Consider the following 23,742-nt stretch of genomic DNA (forward strand, 5'->3'; position numbering starts at 1 on the left):
GACGACAGAGCGGCTCGTCCCATTGCCTCTGCGAGCAAGGATTGGCAGGCGGGTCAGTGTTGCTACAGGTTAGTGACCAAACATTCTTGGCCTCGGTGCAATGTGCTGCCTCTATGGTCCCGAGAGAGCGAGTTAAAATACCTCCAATCAGGTTTTGAGCACTATGCACCGAAGACAAGAAGGCAGGTAGCGACACACTGGAAATTTTCCCAGGCCACCGTGCCGAATATGAATGTATTAAATGTATGTATGTACAACAGTAAATTATATTGAACTGATATTGCCGGCCACGGTACTTAAAGATGCTACTAATTTTATGTTCTAAAAACGAAAATCCCGAAGAGAGCCCGCCGCGCGGAACTTTACTAACGAAGGTTTGTGCTGCACAAGCCTCGACCATATACTCGTATTATCGTCCAGATACAGGCAATGTCTATCATTAGCCAAATATCGGCGGCCATTTACCCTGCAATTACGGACTAGGGTTTAAGTTGAGAGCGAGAGAGAGAGATTTCAGTAAGGGGCGTAGACGTCTGCTCAGATTTGGCTGTATAGGTCCTGCAATTGTAAGTACGAAGCAGTGTGGGCTACATTGGGCTCGAATCTTTTTCAAAGAGTTAATAAGGAATAATAAGGGCGTCACTAAGATTACCCGAATTTAAGTTATGGTTAGGATAAACTGCAAATAGCTGATGTGCTGAAACAGCCGCCAAGCTGAAGTGGGACTGGGCGGGACACGTTTGCCGTATGCGGGATGACTTGTGGGCTAAAACAACAACCAATTGGGTCCCACATCAAACCCGGGGTCGCGGCAAACCTCGACGGTGTTGGCGAGATGACCTCGATGCCATTGACAGGAACTGGTGGGAGACGGGTCACGACCGGGATACGTGGAAATAGGGAGGAGGGAGGCCTTTGCCCAGCAGTGGGACACTAGGCACATATAAATAAATAATAGGATAAACTCAAACATTGTTCTGTAGGTGTCTTTAGGGTACCAACCAAAGTTGGCAGTGTGGTTACTTCCCCAGGGGCCACTATCTTTAAGTTAATTACGCGTACACCTAGCAGCAACAATGCATACATGAATTCCATTCATGAAGTGGGTATGTAGTTTTGCAGCTCGCTGGAACCGTATAGTTGGCGTAAAATGAATTTGGGATGCTCTTCCTCTTAAATATGAAGCTCAACGACCAGACCGTGATACCGCACACGGTAAGTAGCGTAAAATCTGCTCCCCTTGGGGAATATCAGGGCCACGATAACCTTAACATATGGTTACCTGGAGTTTGGCTTATACATTCTTGTGGCATGAAGGTACTGGAAGGCCTTGCTCCCTGATACTTTCAATGACGTTATGTACTTTCGAGATAACCTTTATAACAGCCCTAATTCCTCTTTCAACGTCTTGGGGAAGGTGTAGCAGCCCTTCTCCATGAGTTTTTTCCAGATCCTGAAATTGTTCAACATTTTAGTTGATAATGACAAATTGACCATGGTACCGGTCTCAACACGAATTACATTGGCTTTTATGGAATCTTATCCCTCTGACGTCTTTGGTTAATCGAGTATGTACCTACCTACACCTAACTTTATCTCTAAGGGCAAGTATAGAGGCCTCTAATCTTGAATGGAGTGCTTTTTGTCCGAAGAATTTCTGCTGTTAGGTTTGTTGATGGGTGGGCCTACCCACTACCTCATTTCAACATATTGTCTGTTGGGATTGAGCGAAGGGTGTGCCACAGTCACGCTTTCTTGTTTTCTTATGTCTGATCTTTTCAAAGCCGTCATTGGCAGTAAAATTATAGCTGTCAACCAGATCAGTCGAAAAAGTTATCGCTATCGAAATTTTTCTTATTTAAAAAAAAATAACTTTTTAGGCAGTGTACCAAACCTTATAACAGTTCTATATAGATATTTAGAGTGAAAAGTAACATATTATTTTATTATTACAATGCAGTTAAAAAAATAGGTGTAAGGTAATATTTTAATATACATTTATTTTTACAATTTAAATACAAGAATACGACTTCAATTCAGTATGGGTTATTATATTCTTTTAATTTAACAAACTTTGAAGGTTTCTCATGATGAACGCTTATAAGATGTTTCTTAACTCCATTATGGCGCTGAAATTTCTTATAGCATATCTCGCAAGCATATGGTCTCTCACCAGTGTGTACACGATAATGCGCTTTTAATTCAGCAAGTACTGGAAAAGCCTTTTTACAAACATCACAACAATGTGGCCTGATATCTAAATGCATTCTTCGGATATGAACCGTTAAGGCAGATTTATGTCTGAACTGTTGGCCACATACTTCACAAGCGTGTTGTTTAAAGCTCTCGTGCACTTTCATGTGATCTTCTAAATACTTCTTCATCCGAAATTTCTTATGGCACACTTCGCACTCAAAAGGTTTTTCTTCATTATGTATTTCTCTATGGTTTCTTAAGATACCTTTCGTTGAAAACCGTTTGCTACATATTTCACACATAAAAGTTTTGAGATCTTCCTTCCTCCCTTCCTTAATAGCTTTTTCTGCCTTTTCCATTTCAGCGTGTTTATTCATATGTTTACTTAATGTTCCTTGTAGTGCAAATCGTTTCCCACAAATATCGCAACAGAACTGTTTGTTCATTATTTGTTTATGTTGTACTAATAAATGATTTTTTAAGCCACATCGATATGGGAACTTCCTTTGGCATATCTCACAGGTATAAGGCTTTTCACCAGTGTGTACACGCATGTGTATGCTCATAGCGTCTTTATGTAGGAATCGTTTATTACACACGTCGCACGGGAATCTATAGTCATCGGAGTGAATTCTTGCATGAAGTCTTAAAGCACTTTTTGATGTATATCGTTTACTGCATTCTTCACATTTAAAAGGTTTTCCTCCCGTGTGATCGTACTTATGAATATCTAATGCTGACTGCGTCTTGAATTTCCTATCGCAAGTTTCACAGGTGAATGGATAATCACCAGGGTGATTTTTTAAATGAGTGTTTAAATAGTTTTCTTCTGTAAATTGTTTTTTGCATATATCACATGGGAACTTTCCGGTGGGTACTTGATTTTTCGATCCTTCTGCACACTCTGTTTTGCATACTGTTATTTCTCCGGGCTCTACACGACTAGGGTCATATTTCGAATGATTTTTTTTATGAACGGTTAAGTGTCCTTTTTGTTTGAATGTTTTGTTACATATTTCACACGAGTACGGTCTTTCACCAGTGTGTATCCGCATATGTACAACCCATTGGTTTTTTTGCGTGAATCTCGTGTCGCATTGTTCGCAAGAGAATTTAAACTTCCCAATATGGTATGCGTAATGACTATTTAAGTGGCTCTTTTGTGCGAATCTTTTGTTGCATACATTGCACGAGTACGGTTTCTCTCCAGTGTGGGTGCGGCGGTGGATTATGAGTTTAGTTTTCGCATTTGGGTTTTTGAATGTTTTGTGGCATATGTCACACTCCTGCACTTTAGTGCGGTTTGAAGACGGAGCCGGCTTAGAGTCGTCGAGGTTGGTGAGGGTCGGATCTGACGCAAAAGAAATGCGGTTGGACGCGACAGGAACGGGTTGCGCTGAAGGCGCTGGTGGTCCGCCGTAAATGGCCACTGAAATGACAAAAATAATTATAATTTCACAGGTTTCCAAATTAAAAAGTCTTATGCCTCGTCATATCGCGCTGCTGCCGCGCGAGCCAATGTTCGATGGTTTGCTGCGCGATATGGAGACGGGGCTTTACGTGATCATGTTAACCGATTTCCGATCCGATGGCAAATCAGTCAATATTTGTTAAAGAAGATAAACTGATAGAAAAGCAGACGATATGTTATACAATATTTTTAAATAAAATAATTAGTGTGCAGACTGTCATTTTTAACGCAGTTGTTACTTTTTTTTATTTCTCTGTATCTCTGTCTTACTAATATCTGTACACACCTGACACGACCTCGCCGTCAGCCATCTCCACCTCTGACTTCTCCAGCTTGATGTCGTCTGCAACAACAACAAGGCACTACATTTACCACTCCGGCAACAACCTCTAACGACCCATGGACACAGAAGAAATAATAGTTCTACTGTACAGAAAGGACACTTCCTACAAACCCGAAGTTTGACAGCGGTTCAGGGTCGAATCATGCTATCACTTTCTAATATATGGCACATTCCCTTTCGGCTATTTAGGGTTGTCAAAATTCATGTGATTATCTTATCTGTGGTCGTACACGCAAAAGGAAGTCAAGTGGTGCCAACCCTAATAATTGCTCGGAGCAGTGCTGAGCCGAACGGAGCCGAGTTCGACCGAAGTCAGGAGTGTCTCCCCACTGCCATGGACTTAATATTAATACAAATTACATACCTTCAATTAAATTTAAATCGTTATTAAATGGAACAGAGTTGCTTTCGTTTTCTTCGATTTAAAAACGAAACAAATTAAATTTTATTTTCTAATAGCATTGTTGACTTTTTAACTTGACTGCCATTTTTTTTAACTTGCCCTTTAAGCGCCACTTGCACCATCTCACTAACCCGGGGTTAACCCGTTAAAACTGTTCAGCTCAAACGGAAATAGGGAAGCGAGTCAAATTTAAATTGCAAGATTTGATTACAGACAGACAGTGGGACAGGTGAAACTACATAAAAGCTTGTAATTTAAATCAACAACACTAAAAAATATAAAAATTGTGCAAAATGTATAGATCAATTTATTGTATGACTAATATACTCACTTAAGATCGTTTCATCTGCAGAAGCTTTCTCAAATTTTATTTTCAACTTGTCACCTGGGACAAAAAAAGGATGGTTTAAGCTTCAAGTCCCGCTTACTTTTACATGTTGTATAATTGAACTCTTAGGCCATCCTAGCTGGCGTGGCACGGGGCGGGCGCACGTGCGCGGGTTAAATTGTAGGTAAAATCCGCTGCACGTGTTCGCATCACGGCGCGTCTCCCGCTCAGTGCCCACGCGCGAACCACGCGATAATAAAAGAAAGTTTCAATTCAAAAGCGCAAAAATTGGCCTGAATTTTTTTTTTCCATTACCAACCTTATTAGAACAAATTAATAATTTTCGCTAAAATATATGAAACAAAATACACCTATAATCCAAATTTCACTAAATTATATCCAACAGTTTGTGATAAATGAATGTGTGTGAGATATGGACAGACAGACGTAATGAAACTATAAGGGTGTTTTGCTATTTTGGTTATTGAACCCTAAAAATACTAGAATGCATTGTATTAAGTATGTGTATGATATGTGTTGTATCTTACTAGCAGTAAGCACACCCTTGAGCCGCGCGTGCAGCTGGGCCTGGCTGTGCTGTACTTGCAGCTTGAAGTCGTTCGCGTCCCGCAGCCGCGCCACGCACACCTCGCAGATCCCACACTCCTCATTTCCTATCCCGAGCTGCAAGTTACAGCATAATAAAATTAATGACTTGCCATACCATAATCTAAGATGTAAAAAAAAACTAATCACTTAAATTCATTATGTATGGAAATTATCAGTTATTAACCGATTTCGGTTAATAACCGATAATTTCCATACAAAAAATAACCGAAAATAACCGATTTGCATTCCCTATTCATTACTTAGTAATTATTTATGGAATAATAATAACACAATTATGGACTCAAAAATACATATGAATAAAGAAATCAAACGAAACTTTACCTAAACCTATTTTAAGTAGAATTTTCTAGGACTTTAGTTTTTTAGTATGTATTTCTATGACATAGGAAAAAACCATCAAAATAATAAGAAGTTTCGCTCTAACTTCCAGTAATTCGGCTCTCTTATATCACCATTAGTGACGGATTAGTGAGATTGTACTGTAGACTAAAAAAATCTATAACAGTAAGAGCATTTGAGTAGGGCTTGCATTCCGGAATTCCGGAATTTCGAAATTCCGGTATCTCGGACAAATTTTCCGATATTACAATTCCGGAATTGAAACCATTGAATATCGAAAATTCCGGAATTGGATTTAAGTACTTTTTTTTGATTTTACTATTGAAAATTGCCAAAAAACTACACTATACGTGTTATTAGCCGTTGCTGACAAAAGTCTGAAGTCTAGCAGCATGCTGCGTTTTAAACATGCCTCATTATTCTAATTAACTTAACCATCGAATTATTTATTTTTGATACATGCTAAAGCAAAGCCATACATTTCCTAGCCCAGAATCCTACCTACACAATACCTTTGAATTAAAATTTATAAACATTTTAGGATATTTTATTCTCAATTCAGAAAGAAGTTTCCTCAATGTAAGATTTCGGCTTTTGTAGTGTAGCAGCACATTAAATTCTGAATTAGGAACTAGTAAGGAAAAGCCCAACTTGGAAAGTGTAACGCTTGTGTATGTAAAGGTTAAGTAATTTAAGTATGTAATAGGTATAGCTGAATAGGTACTTTCATACATAAAAAACAACCTTAACTCAGGAACAAATAATCGTTATAGGTACTTTAACACAATAAATGCCCTTACCGAGATCGGAACCCCATTGGGATCTTGATCTTCGTAAACAGAGAGCCCCTAGGTAGGCTACGAAGCCGTTATATTTAGACATTATATAAAATTAGGCATCAAATAGTTTGCCACTTTGCCAGCAGCCCTAAATAAATACGCTGTATCATTGAAGTGAATAAAAGTGACCATAGGAATATAATAAGGTGCTAAAATAAGAGGTGCAGGATGGCACTACTCAATTGATTGATATGTTTCGGTTACTAATACTTCAAATTAAATTCCACTATAACAATACTGTCTTTAATAAACGTAAAGTATCAGAATTTCAAATTTTTTGTTGTTTTTTACTAAAAAAATATGATTATCCCTAATTCCCGAACCAGTTCCGGAATTCCGAAATTGGGACCGAATATCGAAAATCAGTTCCGGAATTGGAAACCGTCCGATATTGCAAGCCCTACATTCGAGCAACAACAGGAAAAGTACATAATCATTGAATTTGCGTACTTACATTTATATCAAAACAGTCTTTCAGCATTTCATAATATATCTCTGTTTTGCCGAGATGTTTATACAACGTCCTGAGGCCCTTCTCCGGCGGCCGCACCAAGCAACAACTGCACGTGTGTAATTCCTCCATTATGTAACACTAGCAAATGGATTACTAACACAAATATTTTGAGTAATGTACACTTTAAGATTTATGCAATTCTGTGTCTATTAAATATAGCGGCCACATATCGATCGGAAAATATCCTTTCGCCCGTCTCCCATCCCAAGCAGTCAGTTTGACAGCTTATTTTTTTTCTAAAATGGCATTGTTGTAGTGCTGTACTTTTTATCAATGCAGCCAAGTACCAAAAATGTGCCAAGATTTTTTATTGTGGTAAATAAAAGCCATAACAGACGGGCGTACCGAACTACACATTTGGTGCGGTCGGCTAATACATCGCGTTTATCGCATAAAATAACCGCGCGCTTGGTAATGCCATATGCGTACAAATAATTTTCAGATTAAGTAATAGTACAATTATAACATGGTTTCTATAATAAATAACCAAATCCACCCCCACTTCCCGATTTTGTCACTGCCTATAGTGAGTATTATATTCTTTGCTGCCTATCAACTCAATGTCACTCAACATCAATTGAGGGAATTTATTAAAATCTGTAGACTTTTTATCATCTTACTTACTTACGATCCCAAATTCCAATACATCTCTACGACGCAGGAGTAGCTCCAAATTTAGCATCTTCGGCTGCCCTACCATCAAAACATTGCCCATCAGTTTACTGTTTTCGCTAAAAAAAGAGGGCCAATGGTTTCTAAGACTTTTTTCTCTATCTGTAGAAGTTATAAATTTAATTTAAAAGTTTAGGGTTAATAAAAATACTATTATGTATGTCACCATTTTATTAACTACAAGCAGGGTTGGGCAGTATTTCAATTACATGTATTTGAAATACGTACATATTTGAAATACATTTTTGTATTTTGTATTTGTATTTCAAATACTACCTGGAAAAGTATTTTGTATTTGGTATTTCAAATACTGAACTCACATGTATTTTGTATTTCAAATACTTCAAGCATCAAAATACATTTCTACAAAATACATTTAATTAAATTCTATAATCCTAAAATGGAACGTTTATTTAAATATAATGTACGACTTGTACGAGGGCAAATACAATGCGCGAGCTATTCTGCGCGGAACTTTTCGTCAACAGCCAGGGTATAGGGTCATTGCAGTAGTTTCCGTCCATGCTCTAGTTTTAGACTACTTGACGGATTAGCAAATAATATATTTCATTTTTAATTTACTACTTGCGAAATATAATTTTGATATCATCATCATCGTAGTCATGGCAAAGTCGATGGAGGAACTCAGCATGATGCTCGATGACCTCAACCGAGTTTCACAACGGGTGGGCTTGAAAATGAACATGGACAAGACGAAACTTATGTCAAATGCCAATGTTGTGCCCATCCCAGTCTCTGTACTCGAAGTTGTTGACTCGTACATCTACCTAGGACAAGTAGTCCAATTAGGTAGGTCCAACTTCGAGAAAGAGGTCAACCGCCGAATCCAACTCGGTTGGGCAGCGTTCGGGAAACTACGTAATGTCTTTTCGTCCGACATACCTCAGTGCCTCAAGACGAAAGTCTTTAATCAATGTGTGTTACCAGTGATGACTTACGGCTCCGAAACGTGGTCTTTCACTATCGGCCTCATCTCAAAACTCAAAGTCGCTCAACGAGCTATGGAGAGGGCTATGCTCGGAGTTTCTCTACGTGATCGAATCAGAAATGAGGAGATCCGTAGACGAACTAAAGTAACCGACATAGCCCACCGGATTAGCAAGCTGAAGTGGCAATGGGCAGGCCACATTGCACGCAGAGAAGATGGCCGATGGGGTCGAAAAGTGCTCGAGTGGAGACCACGGACTAGCAAGCGCAGCGTAGGACGTCCACCCACAAGATGGACAGACGATCTTGTTAAGGTCGCCGGAAGACGCTGGATGCGGGTCGCTTCCAACCGGCACGTATGGAGGTCCAAGGGGAAAGGCCTATGTTCAGCAGTGGACGTCTTATGGCTGAGATGATGATGATGATGATCATCATCAACATCAGCCTGCTCTCGTCCACTGCTGGACATAGGCCTCTCCTATTGCACGCCATTGAGCACGATTTGCGGCAACTCTGAACCAGCTCTTGCCAGCCGCCTTGCGAAGGTCATCGCTCCATCTAGTCTTAGGGCGTCCTACGCTACGTTTGCCGATGCGCGGTCTCCACTCGAGAACTCGTCTACCCCAACGGTTATCGGTTCTACGGCTAATATGACCGGCCCACTGCCACTTCAGCTTGCTAATCCGGTGGGCTATGTCGACGACTTTAGTTCTCTGACGGATAACTTCATTTCGAATACGATCCCTCAGAGAGACTCCGAGCATAGCCCTTTCCATAGCTCGCTGAGCGACTTTGAATTTATGGACCAGTCCTGGTCTATCCATAATTTTGATATGTAGACAGATATATATATTGTTTCGACATTAAGGATTGAAATCAGTCCAAATTTGTGCAGCAATGTAGGTTTATATTCAAATTTCGTCAAGTGGACGAAAACTAGCGAAATGACCCTATAAGTTTTTAGGAAAGGATATTCGTTAAAAAAAACTAAATGATTAAACAAAAAAATTGAAAGGTATTTTGTATTTTGTATTTGAAATACATTTATTTTAAACACTGTAATTTGTATTTTGTATTTCAAATACCCGTCACCAAAGTAATTTGTATTTGGTATTTCAAATACTTTTAAAAATGTATTTTGTAATTTGTATTTGAAATACGTGGAAGCCAGTATTTTGCCCAACCCTGACTACAAGCCACATATGTATATAAAAGTCACCTTTAATACTACAGTAGGTACGCTTCAGAAAACAAAAATAATAAAATGTATTTACTAAATATGATTTAGGTAAATAAAGTTGCTATGCAGTTATCCAGGAGACAATAATATCCAGATTGTTATTTAGGACAACTGTACCGTCGCTAACGTGAACGAAATATATGTATATTATACAAAGGAAAATATGACCAAGGCCTCCAGTGCCCAAGGCTGGAATCGAACCAGCGATCTCTGTTATACGCGACAGATGCCTGAACCACTCGGCCACCTGGACTCGGTGGCATGGGTCGAAATTTCCAAGTACCTATATGACAACTTCCAAAAAAACAGAAATTAAAATATTCTCATAGAAAGTTATTTAATTTGTTCTTAGAGTATCGCTAACATGGTAATAAGATGGGCCACAATGAAATAACCTGATGAAGCCAGGGCGAGAATGAAACATGATAGAATTATGTTATTTTAAACTGTCCATGTAATATGTTATTTTAAACAATCTATATGCTTTAATTGTACCTAATTGTAATTGTACAAGTGTAATTGGTGTCAAAGCCGTTCTTGTAAATAAATAAATGATATTAAAGTAAATCTACAACTTTATTTAAGAAACATTGGAATTAATGCATGAAGAAGTATATTTTCTTAATACTAGTCCTTGTTTTTAATAAAATTATATGAATAACTTATAAGCAATATTATTATTTATATGTGTGCAAAACAAAAATAAAGTATCTAAACCGCTTTGACGGTAGGATAATAAAATTTACATTGCATTGCATGCTTATATAATATCATGTTATTATACCACGATTACCACGTAGCCACAGAGCAGGATTTTCAAATAATAATTAAAATACAATGTACGAAACAAGTGTTACAACAAGGAAAAGTCTTCCTACTTTTTTATATTTGATCAAACTAATGGGCAAAAATTTGAAGACGAAGCGCAAATTGAAAGATGATAAGGGATTTACAGATGTTTTGAATTTTTATAAAAAAATATTGAATAATATATTGTGTAACAAATAACCCGCCGTATTTGTTCATAGTTTTGACCAAACAATTTAGGGGTAGGTACTTTATAAATACTTATTAACCACCAAGTGGTACCGTACTAAAATTAGGATAACTTTTACAATATAAATCATATATAAATGATTAGTAGCATTGTAGTTAAAATAACTGTACTTAAAGAATATGTATAAGGTAAGTACCTCAAAATTATATATTTCATTAATAATAAAATAATATTTTTCATAATTGAATATTCTTGCTTAAGTCCTTAAAAAAAAGACATTAAGCCGATTTTTTACTTAAATAGTTGTATGACGTAGACTAATTTAATATTGAAGCGATTCAAAGGTTTTAAATATTACCTATATAGACTAGACTTGCAATACCTACCTATATAGGTAAGTATATTGCTTCTAAGCTTAAGACACTTAGAGTTGAAAATATTACAAAATGAAAAATTTAACATTATATATGTCGTGCCACAACTTACCCAGTAAAACTTAACATTTTTTCTTATAAACTAGTATACTTATAAATATTTTTCTTATATTACACAAGAGTCTGACTAAAAACCCGATCGATTAGTATAAAATATGGCTAACGCCGATATCTGTCATGCCAGTATTATCCTTTTATTTATTTCTCTTCTTATGTTAGGCATTTTACAATATGAATATAAAAGTAAAATATAAAAATATATATAAAAAAAACAATACTAAACACATTGTAAAAAACCTAACCTAGGTTGCCGCGAGCATTATTATGAGCCCATATTGTCCCACTGCTGGGCAAAGACCTCCCTCTTATTTCTCCACGTATCCCTGTCATGCCATACAGATTTGTAAACCTACTTTTAACAAATGTTAAGATGAAATAACCAGTATTTATGCACCTGAATTTCTTTCGCATGTTTCAAACATGATTTTATAAGTTGCAATAATCCCCAGTATCAATGTCATTATTGACACCATAGAGGCTGTTATTCTCCATACAAAGTTGTTTTCCAACGCTGTATTTAGTATCACCAGGCCCTAGGGTATTTCATAAGTGTAAACATGATAATGATCTTAAAAATTCAGTTAGGATTATTAAATTCTTTCAATTTAATATATTTTGAAGGTTTCTCATGATGGACTCGTATAAGATGTCTACGGACCCCATCGTGTCGTGGGAATTTCTTGTAGCATACTTCGCAAGCATACGGTCTCTCACCAGTGTGTACCCGATAATGCGCTTTTAACTCAGCAAGAACTGGATAAGCCTTCTTACACACATCGCAAATATGTGGTCTGTTTTCCGAGTGCATTCGTCTGATATGAACCGTCAAGGCAGACTTATGTCTGAATTGCTGGCCGCAAACTTCACATGAATGTTGTTTAAAGTCCTCATGCACTTTCATATGGTCTTGCAAACACTTCTTCATTCTGAATTTCTTGTGACACACTTCGCACTCAAAAGGTCTTTCTTCATTATGTATTTCTCTATGGTTTCTTAAGGTGCTCTTTAGTGAAAACCTTTTGCTACATATTTCACACATATATGGTTTTGGGTCTTCTGGTTCCTTTTCTCCGTCTTTCTTCTGGGCGTGTTTATCCATGTGTCTAACTAACGTCCTCTTTATGGCGAAACGTTTGCCACAAACATCGCAACAAAATTGTTTTCCCACAGTGTGTGTTAGTACATGTCTTTTTAATGCGGGTTTATTTGAGAATTGCTTGTTGCAGTGTTCACATATATAGGTCGGAATAGGTTTAGTGGGGTTGTTCATGACTTGATTATGTATAACTAACAAATGACTCTTTAAGCCACATCTATATGGAAACTTCCTTTGGCATATCTCACAGGTGTAAGGCTTCTCACCTGTGTGCACACGCATGTGTTGCCTTAAGACCTCTTTTTGTATGAATCGTTTGCTACATACATCGCATGCGTACCTATAATCTCCGGTATGAATTCTTGAGTGAAGTCTTAAAGCACTTTTCGTTGTGTACTGTTTATTGCATTCATCACATGAAAAAGGTTTCCCTCCCGTATGATCAAATTTATGAACATCTAAGGCAGACTGTGTATTGAATCTCCTTTCGCAGATTTCGCAAGTGAATGGATAATCTCCAGAGTGATTTTTTAAATGTGCGTTCAAGTTGCTTTTTTCTGCAAATTGTTTTTTGCATATATCACATGTGAAAAATTCAGTGGGTACTCGATCTTTGAATTCATCTGACTCTCTCTTGTACGCAGTTATTTCTCCAGGTTCTATATCATTTTTCAAATGAATTTTTTTGTGAACATTTAAATTACCTTTTTGTCTAAATTTTTTATTGCATATATCACAAGCATACGGTTTCTCGCCAGTGTGTATAAGCATATGTTTAACCCAGTGAGACTTTTGGGTGAATCGCGTGTCGCATAAGTCGCAGGAAAATTTGTAGTCTCCCATGTGATATGCGAAATGAGCGTTTAAGTTGCTCTTTTGTGCGAATTTTTTGTTGCAAACTTTGCACGAGTAAGGTTTTTCTCCGGTGTGAGACCGCCTGTGGACCTTTAGTCGGGCTTGGTGGTCGAACGACTTGTGGCATATGTCGCAGGTGTGTATGGTGCCGCGGTTGGGAGTCGGAGTGGGGTCGGAGTCGTCGAGGTTGGTGACGGTGGGCGCCGGCTTGAAGGAGATGCGCGACGCGGTGGGCACGGGTTGCGCGGAGGGCGCTGGCGGCCCGCCGTATATTGCCACTAAAACAAATTTGTTTTAATACTCTGGATACATTCGCAATTTTAAGCATCGCCATTAGATGGGCCGCAAGCTTGTTTACCTCTGTCATAGCGTAGTAAATGTATAAAAAACATTGGCTAATTGTATAATTACTGTGTTGTTTTTCAAGAATTAATTAGGGTATTGACAAGCAGTGTGGTCTCAGAGTTCTCACACAAGGAAAAGAGTTCTTGCCAAAAAATGAGTATACCTACATACCTGATACGACCTCACCATCAGCCATCTCCACCTCAGATTTTTCCAGCTTGATTTCACCCGCTGCAAACACAGTTTTACTCAACATTTGTGTAGACAAAAAAACCGGACAAGTGCGAGCCGGACTCGCCCACCGAGGGTTCCGTACTTTTTAGTATTTGTTGTTATAGCGGCAACAGAAATACATCATCTGTGAAAATTTCAACTGTCACTAGCTATCACGGTTCGTGAGATACAGCCTGGTGACAGACGGACGGACGGACAGACAGACAGCGGAGTCTTAGTAATAGGGTCCCGTTTTACCCTTTGGGTACGGAACCCTAAAAACTGTAATGTGACATTCGATTGACAAGAGCGTGTACTTAAATAAATTAAGACCTACGCGGCTACTACGTGCCAACTCTTTGACTTAGCGACTGTGTGAACTCGATCGCATTCCCCCTCTATCGCGCCATCCCACCCAATACATGAGTGCAAGCGAGATTGACTGGGATCAAGCTTACGTAATACGCAAGTCGCAGTCGCTCGTGGTAAGGCTAACTATACATTAAGAAAAATAGTTAATCTTATTGCAAACTAAGCATCGTTAGTGTAGTGTGTACGTTGCTGGTGATTATAATGACCATAATCGAATTGAAACCATAATATTAAGCAGGGATTGGATATCGGTATTTTTTGTATGGGAACGAAAACGGTATTTTTTCGTTCTTTGTTAATTATCTCATTTCTAATTGGGCAATCTAATAATACGAATTGGTTACCTAAATACACAACTGAGTCCTACAGTTCGAGTGTAAAATAATTCGAAAAATATGGTTTTTTCGAAGTTTTTGCAAAAAACCGGTTCCGATCCCTGATATTAAGACACCAAACTCTTCATTACCTATACTTCGTGTGCTATGCACATACAGGTCCACAGTGTATTTTATTATATGTGACGTTATCTATGTCGATGGCGCTTACGCCATTATTAACGATGCTCCGATATAAATACATTGCCGCGCGCCGCTGTGCGGCGTAAGCGCCATCGACAATAAGGTCCCTTTTCATAGACAATGCCCCATATTATTATTTACATACTTAATTAGATATGTATTGATTTAAATTGTCATGATTTAAATAAATAATAATAATAATGTAATATTGATCTCATTACAGAAGTGACATCGTCACTGTGTGCCGAAAATCCTTTTTATACCAATAAAGATTGTTACTACCGCGTCGTAAAAATAATACTCGTAAGTATACTCACGAATTATGGCCACGTCTCCAGAAGCTTTCTCTAGCTTGATTTTCAGCTTGTCACCTGTAGCAAAAAAAATGTAGTCATTCAAATTAGAGTTTAAAACGACAAAAGGAGCGGCTCTTAAACTAATAGTTGGGAATTTGACTCGTACCAATGCATTCTTAAGAGCTTATGTATAAAGGTTAATTGATTTTTAACGCTTTTCTTTCGATGACTGGATAGCTGAAGATTAATTGGAAGGTGGTGGTCGAATATTGGTAACCGGAGACAGGTCCAAGGATGGCACCAGTATACAGTAGGAGTTTACCATCATCCCCAGGAATTGAAATTTATCTTTGGTATAAACCTTGTCATGGTAGAATGTCCGCGGTCCTGGACACCACCCAAACGGCACATTGTAGAAAACGCTGGTGTGGGTTAATGTTTAGGCTTCTCCTCATCTTTCTTAGTAGAGAGAGACAGGAGGTCAGAGAGATTAACTATTAATAGAATTACTCTGTTTCAAAGTAACAAGGACATGAAACAGGATTGCCGAAAAATATTAAATTTTGTGGAGATTATTTTAAATGCTCTATACAATTTTGGCTTAAAGATGACTTTTCTAATACCAAATATATTTCTTAAGAGCTTAAAATTGTGGTATTGTTTGATTTGTCTAAATATACACAACAAACAAATCATGATACTAAAATACGTATGCATTATTCTGAGATAATTGATGATTACTGGATACAGGCAATATCAGTTGTCACAACTGCTGCCTGCTTATAGAGTAATAATAATAATGGTTCCTACCATTTGTCTACTAGGTACTTAAACATTATCTATAACATTATATGCATTCTTTATTCTATATGCATGACATCTTACTGGCAGTAAGCACGCCCTTCAGCCGCGCTCGTAGCTTGGCCTGGCTGTGCTGCACTTGCAGCTTGAAGTCGCTCGCGTCCCGCAGTCGCCCCACGCACACCTCACAGATCCCGCATTCGTCATTTCCTAAGCTTAGCTGCAAGTTAATATTAAAATGGATTGTTTATTTACCTCTAGCTTCCAATGATTGTCTCTATGACAGGCCATTTTTATATGGGCTAGCTGTCACATATGATGTTTGCAGATATTTATGTTACATTCAGAAAACATTTACATAATAAAAATAAATTAAATGCCTAATGCATTCTTCAATTATCTATTAAATTAAATCCATTCAAAAGAGTCTTGAAGAAACTGTCATAGGGACCAACATTTGATGGGAAAGTTAATTATAATTAACATTATTATTTTATAAACTGAAATAAATGTCATATGCTAAGAAAAAGTGACCAAGGCCTCCAGTGCCCCAGGCTGGAATCGAGCCAACGTCCTCTGCTATCGCGGCAGGTGCCTGTGCCATTCGCCCGCCAGGCCACAGTAGCATAGGTCGAATTTTTCCAAGTATATGCACTTCTTACTGAAAGCTTATGGCGCCCCCTGGCCATCCCTAAGGTAGAACAGTATGGTCTTGAAATAAAAACAAATTAAAATATTTTCTGAAAATAATTTAATTTGTTCTAATACTTCTAATAGTATTATTATTTTATAACGATACGTCTAGAAGTAGGTTAGAATCAACTACCAAGATTTTATAACATTGTTTGTTACAAGTGAAGTTAATATGAACATGTTAATTAAAAAATAGGTAAGTATGCTAAAAAGTTGAAGTTGCCCTATTTGGGTAGAATTAAGTGGAAAATGCCAGAGGAAATGTAAGTGTCGGTATAGGACTTGTTGTTAAAGGAATTGACTGATCAAACAAATCATTATCAAAGGATTCCGCGATGACAGCAATTTAGGATAATAGGAATAATATCAATGTAGTTGTTAAACTTACATTAATATCGAAGCAGTCTCTGATCATGTCGTAATATATCTCTGTTCTGCCGAGGTGTTTATACAGAGTCTTGAGCCCCTTTTCCGGAGGGCGCACCAAACAGCAGCTACACGAGTGCAACTCCTCCATTTTGTTACAGTTAAGTCTTTAATCACTGCGGTAATTAGGAGACATTTACAACTCCTCCAAAACCTACACACTTTAAAAATTTAGTTATGAAATTATAAGTTTCTAATCATAATCAAAACAGGGGCCACACTGGGCCACATATCGATCGGAAATATTGAAAGCGTCCATGTCATTGACAGTCATTGACGTTTTGTTTTTTTTAATGATTTATCGCTATAGTGCTGTGCTTACGGAGGCCAAGTTTAAATACATTATGCCAAGTTTTGGTAGTACTATTATACTTGGTCAAGCAAATCTTGTCAGTGGAAAAAGACGGCAAATTTAAAAAATGTAGGCGCGAATAACCCTTCGGCCCATAGAAAATTTTAATTTTGCGCCTTTTTCTACTGACAATATTTGCTTGACCAAGTATATTTATTCTGTGGCTTCGGTCATTTCCTAGATATGTATTTCGATATAGACTTGTAGAGTAACGATGTAACCATAGAGGTACAATAATATAGAGATGAAACGGGGGGAGGGGCCAAATGACCGAACGAGATACACTTATAGAACTTTCAGTAGGAGTAGCAGAGAAAGCGGAATTATTGCTTGTCCTTGTCACAGTCTCACTTTTTTTTTGTTCCCCACCATAAATTTAGTATGGTCTATGGAGGGCAACAAATAAGCCGACCGAATTACGTAGATTGTTTTTGGTATATTGTCAGGAATTTTAAAACGTGTTTTTAATATTGTCGCACTGCGTATGTTTTGTCCCTCACGGAGGCACGCGTATAACACTTCTATAGGATGCTACCTTCTACTTCTATGTAGGCTTGTGCCTGCTCGGTCACTACAGAGAGCGCTCCGCTCTCGGTCAATCGGTCAAACGAACTAGTTCGGTCTTTTAGTTCCTTTAGTTCAGTTCGGTCGTTGAGAGCCGGGAATGAATAGGAGTCGATTTTTCATTGGTTTCTTTCCAAATCTTTGGTAACTGAATACAATTCAACTTGTACGATACGATGTGTCGGTATTAAACATTAAAACACCTTAACATATTTTAAAAATGTGAAATATGTCGAAATATATTTGATTTTCCTTCATATTTTACGGGCTTAGGAGTGTCACGTCGTTCTTTCATCTCGTTCACACTCGTGCCAGCGACATTGACAACCGTTTCGTTCCGTCTATTTTTCGTTTCACTCAGTCAAGCGCTCTCGAATCCCACTGAACTAAAGGACCTAAAGACCGATTAAGAGCGCGCAAAAAGATTTAGTTCCTTTCGGTCCTTGATGGGATTTCATTCTTAATAGTTCTTAGTTCAGGACCGACTCAAGCCTACTTCTATGCTTGTAACAAACACGTAAATACTGACAACATATTTTATATGCTCTAAACTTTAAATTACCAAAAGCTTAATCATATTATGTTTAGTTAAAAGATAAAAAATAGTTTATTCAAGTAGGCATATTACAATGCGTTTATGAACGTCAAATAAACCTTAAGTTTAGATCCACAATAGTAAAGTTGATAATGCAGTCGGAGTCGGCAGTATCGGAGTTGCACGTGAAAACTGAACCCTCATGGGATGATGTGTGTACAAACAACGCTACCTCGTGCTCGGCGGTCTGCATAAAAGAGGAGGATGTGTGTGTAAAAGAGGAAACCTCTGACCCAGAGGATGGTGCAGGCGGCGTGAGCGAGGCGGCCGCGGCGGCGGGGCTGTACACCGATCATGCCGTGAAAGACGAGCTCTTGCTTGGCCCCATACTAGTGGAGCATCGCGGTCGAGGTGTCTACGCACAGAAAGGTTCGTTTTTAGACTTTTTAGCCATTTATTTATTATTATGTAAATTACAAGCCTTGCTATTTACTTATGGGCTTTTTAGCTTACCATAGGACATAGTCAATTTGTGTAAGAATGTCCCTATAATATTTATTTGAAATGCTGCCTGCACTTAGTTGTACTATAGTTCAATTTTAAGCATTACAAAGGCCAGTTAGAGTAACCCGCAACCTCACTTACCCTTATTGACCCTAATTTCTATGCTTCCTGAAAGTATGCAGTTTTAATGAAATTCATTGTAAAAGAAAACCATTACAGATTTATAGTAAATAAACAAAATAAATAAATTAATATTATTCTTACACAAATTGACTAAGTCCCACGGTAAGCTCAAGAAGGCTTGTGTTGTAGGTACTCAGACAACAATAAATATAATATACAAATACTTTTTAATAAATAAATATAACATCCATAACTTAGGAACCAATATCTGTGCTCATCACACAAATAAATGCCCTTACTGGGATTAGAACCCAAGACCATCGGCTTCACAGGCAGGGTCACTACCCACTAGACCAGACCGGTCATCAAAACAACAGTAAACACAGCAAAAACAGTAAACAGCAATAGTGTGTTAAAACAACTATAAAAAATTGAAACCACCTTGGCACTAGGGTCAATAAGGGTAAGTGGGTTGCAGGCAATGAACTAGAATAACTATAGAAGACTCACTTGAGTTCAAAAATGACCCCACATTCCGTCGCTGGTTGCAGGTTACTGTACTGGCCTTCACATTGAGGTCTGTTTACATTGATTACATGTGTTCAGCCACACTTACACAACCCATATTCATTCATTCATTACTAACCGCTATTTGAATATTTGAATTCTGAATGGAATGATAAGAAATTTGCTAAGATGATTCTGTATACAGGTATTATCAGATAAGTCTATTGGAAACAATGTACCTTGTGTTTTGACAGTTCCAACTTAATAAATTTAAAAGAAGTGTTACTAGAAACTTCAGATGTGGAAGTTGAGAAAATTTTCCAAAAAATTTGAAAAGTATCAGAAACTTTTCTGAGTGCAAATTCTGCAATTTTAAATACTCTGATGGCACATCAGTAGTAGAAATAGTATTCTCAATGTTTGGAAATTATAATTACTAAAACTTTATATGCCAGTCAATTTTGTGAACAAGTTTTTGAGTCTTTTTTAAAGCACTATTTTATTGAATTTAATCATATTTGTTTCTTGCAGCCTTGTGATTCTTAACTGTTATGTTATAAACATAATTTATATTAATTTCAGTGCAAAGTCATCAGCAGGAACGAAACGGGAGCCCCACAATATTTACTATTAATAAAACCTACCAATGTGATCACTGCAGTTACACAGCGGCTAGAAAGTCTACTTTAGTTAGTCACATAAAGACACACACCAGTGAGAAACTCAAATGTGACTATTGTGATTACTCAGCCAAGAGTGAAGGTTTATTGAGTAGGCATTTAAGAATGCACTTAAGAAACATTAAGGAACCCTTAAAAATTAAGCAACATGTCAAATGTAGTCAATGTAGTTTCATATCTGTCAACAAAGGTGCATTATTACAACATGAAAGGACGCATAGCGCAACTTACAAATGTCGTCATTGTAGTTATGTTCGTAAAAATAAAAGTAAAGTAGAAATACATGAAAAGAAACACACTGAGAAACCATATAAATGTGATGTATGCAGTTTTGCAACTATTTACGAAAGAAGCCTTAAATTGCATAAAAAAAGACACGACTCACCCATACAAGAAACGAGGCGTACCAGTAAAAAGCCCTGCTGCAAACCTCGACATCGAAGCAAACTGATATCTCACAAATGTCATCTTTGCAGTTATACTTCTTTTAGCAAAGCTGATTTACGACGGCATGGATTGACGCATACTGGTGACAAGCCATACAAATGTGGAAAATGTGGTTATTCTACTGTAGAAAAAAGGAGGTTACGAATCCATGAAACTAAACACAAAGGAGAAAAACCTTACAAATGTGAATACTGTAGCTACGCAACCCATGATCAAAGGTGTTTACGAATTCATGAAAAAAGGCATGCTGAACAAACACAAACAGTCATACATAAATGTGGCAAATGTTCCTATTCTACTACAGAAAGCAAAAGGTTACTAATCCATGAATTAATAAAACACAGCAGTGAAAAACCTTACAAATGTGAGCTATGTAGTTTTGCTACCCATCTGGAGACTAACTTACGGATACATGTAAAGAGACATACTGACTACAGTGACTGCAGGCAAAAACCCATATACAAATGTAGCAAATGTAGCTATACTTGTAACCAAAAACTTTCTGTATTAGAGCATGAAAGGAGACATACTGGTGAAAGGCCTTACAAGTGTGGTCACTGCAGTTTTTCTACTAGCTACAGACGTAATTGGCGAGTCCATGAAAAAAAACATAAGGGTAAGAAATTAAGAATTCATGTTAAGTATTTGTTGCATTTCAGCTTTTTTCATATTCTTATACATATTTCTGATTTTGGGTAAATGCCTCCGCCATTCCTTGCCATTTTTCGATTTTTTTCTCAACCATATGTTATCTCAATCATAACATGACATGGACCATAATATGTACAATTTAACAATCTGATTTGAGAGTCACCACAATGTTTTACTTTTTAAATCATTGTAATGCCAAAGGCTTAGTAAATTTAGACCAAGCTAACTCTGCAGTGATCGAAAAAGTATATTTTTAAAACAACACCACAGAAAATTAAATAGTCTCGATACTTGTGGATTTTTCTACCATTTACCGATTGTGAAAATCAGTCATCTTTATTTAAATCATAAAAATGCGGAACACAAACGTTTGTAAGATTAGTAGGACTTAGAGATGTGCGCCGATGGCAAAATCATCGGCGGCGGCGTCCGATGATTTTTTGACCAGCGGCGGCGGCGTGATCGGCGTGAAATCGGCGTGGCATAATTTTTGATACTTTTTGAGAACGTGGCTGTAGAAACTCTACATTAAAGCCTTCTGAGTATTTACTAGCCTATTCAAAACATAATTATTATGTATGTTTTCTAAATTATTGCCGAAAATTATATCCCATCCTGTCACTTGGCAACCATTTATTAACCTAACCTAACGGTTACCAACGGTATGTTTAAATATTAAAATAAAAAGGATACTTTAAAGCGCTACATTTTAGGCAGTATTTTTACTTTGTAAGCGGAATACAAATAAAACACAAAAAAAAAATCTTTATAAGTTAAGTCTTAAGACTCTATCTATATTGACTTTTCCCAGCCGCCGCCTCACCCAGGATTTGTTACGAAATAATGATGAACTATGTACATAGGTACTTTACATTTTGTCTGAACTGAAGTTTAACAGAGATGTATGTTAGAATAAAGATGTCATCGTTTCTAGTTTGTTTTCTTTACTGCTAGCTTAGTGATGACAGTTGGTGATTTAAGTTCCTATAAGTAGGTATAATTGTTTATATATAGCTTATTACGAAGCTTTAACCTGACTTTTATAATTATGATTGAAATATATATTGTTAATTAAAAGAAGCTGATAATCACCATAAAATGACTAAGAATTGATCGTGTGTTTTTTTAAATGAAATTGTATATTATGTATATTATGTGATAAATAAATCAAATCATATCTATCATATGGTGACCCTTATGCGTGTCACACTGTCACTAGCATCACACGAGAAATCTTAATATACGCAATTATAATCGTGGTGACAGCTTGCTGGAGATTCTAAGAAGAAAATACCATGTTTTTGTTTATGTCCTAGGATATGACTCTGCTATTTTCTTGACTTTAGTTGACTGATTAAATTGACAATCAAGAGACTATTGATGTAAAACAAAATGCGTTCTACAAAAAAGCTGTGCGATTAAAATATCAAATAATAATCTGAGATCCAGAGACTAGATCTTGTTTAAATTAACGCTAAATCGTTATCACAGCTAACACCGCAACGACAAAAATGATGCTAATTTGGTTCACTGGCAAATAATAAGCGAAAAAGCATAAGGATCTTTAAATTATACCTCTGAGACTATCTACTCACTACGCAACACGGAATAAGACACGATAGGTATCAAAATATCCCACGCCGATTATACGCCGGTCAAATTTATCGGCGGCGGCGGCGTGGAAAAATCGTCGGCGGCGGCGGCGCGGCGGCGCGGCGCACATGTCTAGTAGGACTATAGCTATTAGCTGTCGTAAGTTTTCCGTGAAATTAAAATCTTGGATTAAACTAATATTATATTTTCTTAATATGTTGCAAGTATTAAGATGTCTGATTCCACTTACCTGTCGTCAACATATCTTTGTGACAGCTAAGAAACATTGCAACATATAGACACAGAGCAACCACTGTACATTACAGTACTTTTTTCAATAAATTATTTACATAGCCATAATTTTTTGCAGTTCGGATGTCGAACGCGATATAACAACGCAACTTAATTGAGTTTGGGTTTTGTCAAAATTGTCTCGATGAGTATTATTTCCTTGTTGAAAAAAAAAATACAATAACTAATTTTCTCTATTCCGCGTTGCAGTGATGGAGTCCACTACTGCTGCCGCCGAGCAGCACAGTGAAGCATGCCATCAGAGCGACTGGGATCACACTTACGCGAGAAGAGACCCTGCACCAAGAGCGCGAGGCAGGAATGTTTCTTATTATTTGCTTGGACAAACCGTCGCACTCAGTGTTACAGACATAAGATTTAATTCCAACTAGCATCCACCATCATCATCACCCGCGACTTCTTCTGTGTGGAATGATGATGATCGATTAAAATTACCCTCTTATGT

At 37.4% G+C, this 23,742-nt stretch overlaps 3 protein-coding genes across 3 annotated transcripts; 1 reads left to right on the forward strand and 2 right to left on the reverse strand.

Annotated features, from left to right (window-relative positions):
* Nucleotides 1-1,998: 1,998 nt before the first annotated feature.
* On the reverse strand, nucleotides 1,999-7,196 carry LOC134803265 (gastrula zinc finger protein XlCGF57.1-like). Its single transcript, XM_063776011.1, has 5 exons — nucleotides 7,004-7,196; nucleotides 5,290-5,425; nucleotides 4,745-4,798; nucleotides 3,954-4,010; nucleotides 1,999-3,625 (listed from the first exon to the last, which is right to left on the reverse strand). The coding sequence occupies exons 1-5, from the start codon at nucleotides 7,130-7,132 to the stop codon at nucleotides 2,037-2,039; spliced, it is 1,965 nt and encodes a 654-aa protein (XP_063632081.1). The 5' UTR covers nucleotides 7,133-7,196; the 3' UTR covers nucleotides 1,999-2,036.
* A 3,991-nt stretch (nucleotides 7,197-11,187) lies between these two features.
* On the reverse strand, nucleotides 11,188-17,205 carry LOC134803260 (zinc finger protein 271-like). Its single transcript, XM_063775999.1, has 5 exons — nucleotides 16,992-17,205; nucleotides 15,995-16,130; nucleotides 15,131-15,184; nucleotides 13,882-13,941; nucleotides 11,188-13,643 (listed from the first exon to the last, which is right to left on the reverse strand). Exons 1-5 carry the CDS (start codon nucleotides 17,118-17,120, stop codon nucleotides 11,992-11,994), a joined length of 2,031 nt encoding a protein of 676 aa, XP_063632069.1. The 5' UTR covers nucleotides 17,121-17,205; the 3' UTR covers nucleotides 11,188-11,991.
* Nucleotides 17,206-18,431: 1,226 nt separating this feature from the next.
* Nucleotides 18,432-23,668, forward strand: LOC134803063 (zinc finger protein 182-like). The gene is made up of 3 exons (XM_063775769.1): nucleotides 18,432-18,909; nucleotides 20,197-21,357; nucleotides 23,487-23,668. Exons 1-3 carry the CDS (start codon nucleotides 18,633-18,635, stop codon nucleotides 23,666-23,668), a joined length of 1,620 nt encoding a protein of 539 aa, XP_063631839.1. The 5' UTR covers nucleotides 18,432-18,632.
* Nucleotides 23,669-23,742: the final 74 nt, after the last annotated feature.

The sequence above is a fragment of the Cydia splendana genome, chromosome 26 (genome assembly GCF_910591565.1).
Source record: "Cydia splendana chromosome 26, ilCydSple1.2, whole genome shotgun sequence".
Taxonomy (NCBI): Eukaryota; Metazoa; Arthropoda; class Insecta; order Lepidoptera; family Tortricidae; genus Cydia; species Cydia splendana.

Excerpts from the sequence above, each read along its gene's own strand:
- LOC134803265 (XM_063776011.1), bottom strand. The coding sequence starts at position 7,132 with ATGGAGGAATTACACACGTGCAGTTGTTGCTTGGTGCGGCCGCCGGAG. Across the intron at positions 4,011-4,744 it reads TGCAGATGAAACGATCTTAA|ACGACATCAAGCTGGAGAAG; the intron begins GTGAGTATATTA and ends TTGTTGTTGCAG. Across the intron at positions 3,626-3,953 it reads TGACGGCGAGGTCGTGTCAG|TGGCCATTTACGGCGGACCA; the intron begins GTGTGTACAGAT and ends TTGTCATTTCAG.
- LOC134803260 (XM_063775999.1), bottom strand. The coding sequence starts at position 17,120 with ATGGAGGAGTTGCACTCGTGTAGCTGCTGTTTGGTGCGCCCTCCGGAA. Across the intron at positions 16,131-16,991 it reads GAGACTGCTTCGATATTAAT|CTAAGCTTAGGAAATGACGA; the intron begins GTAAGTTTAACA and ends ATTAACTTGCAG. Across the intron at positions 15,185-15,994 it reads GAAGGGCGTGCTTACTGCCA|GTGACAAGCTGAAAATCAAG; the intron begins GTAAGATGTCAT and ends TTTTTGCTACAG.
- LOC134803063 (XM_063775769.1), top strand. The coding sequence starts at position 18,633 with ATGCAGTCGGAGTCGGCAGTATCGGAGTTGCACGTGAAAACTGAACCC. Across the intron at positions 18,910-20,196 it reads AGGTGTCTACGCACAGAAAG|TGCAAAGTCATCAGCAGGAA; the intron begins GTTCGTTTTTAG and ends TATTAATTTCAG. Across the intron at positions 21,358-23,486 it reads CCATGAAAAAAAACATAAGG|TGATGGAGTCCACTACTGCT; the intron begins GTAAGAAATTAA and ends TCCGCGTTGCAG.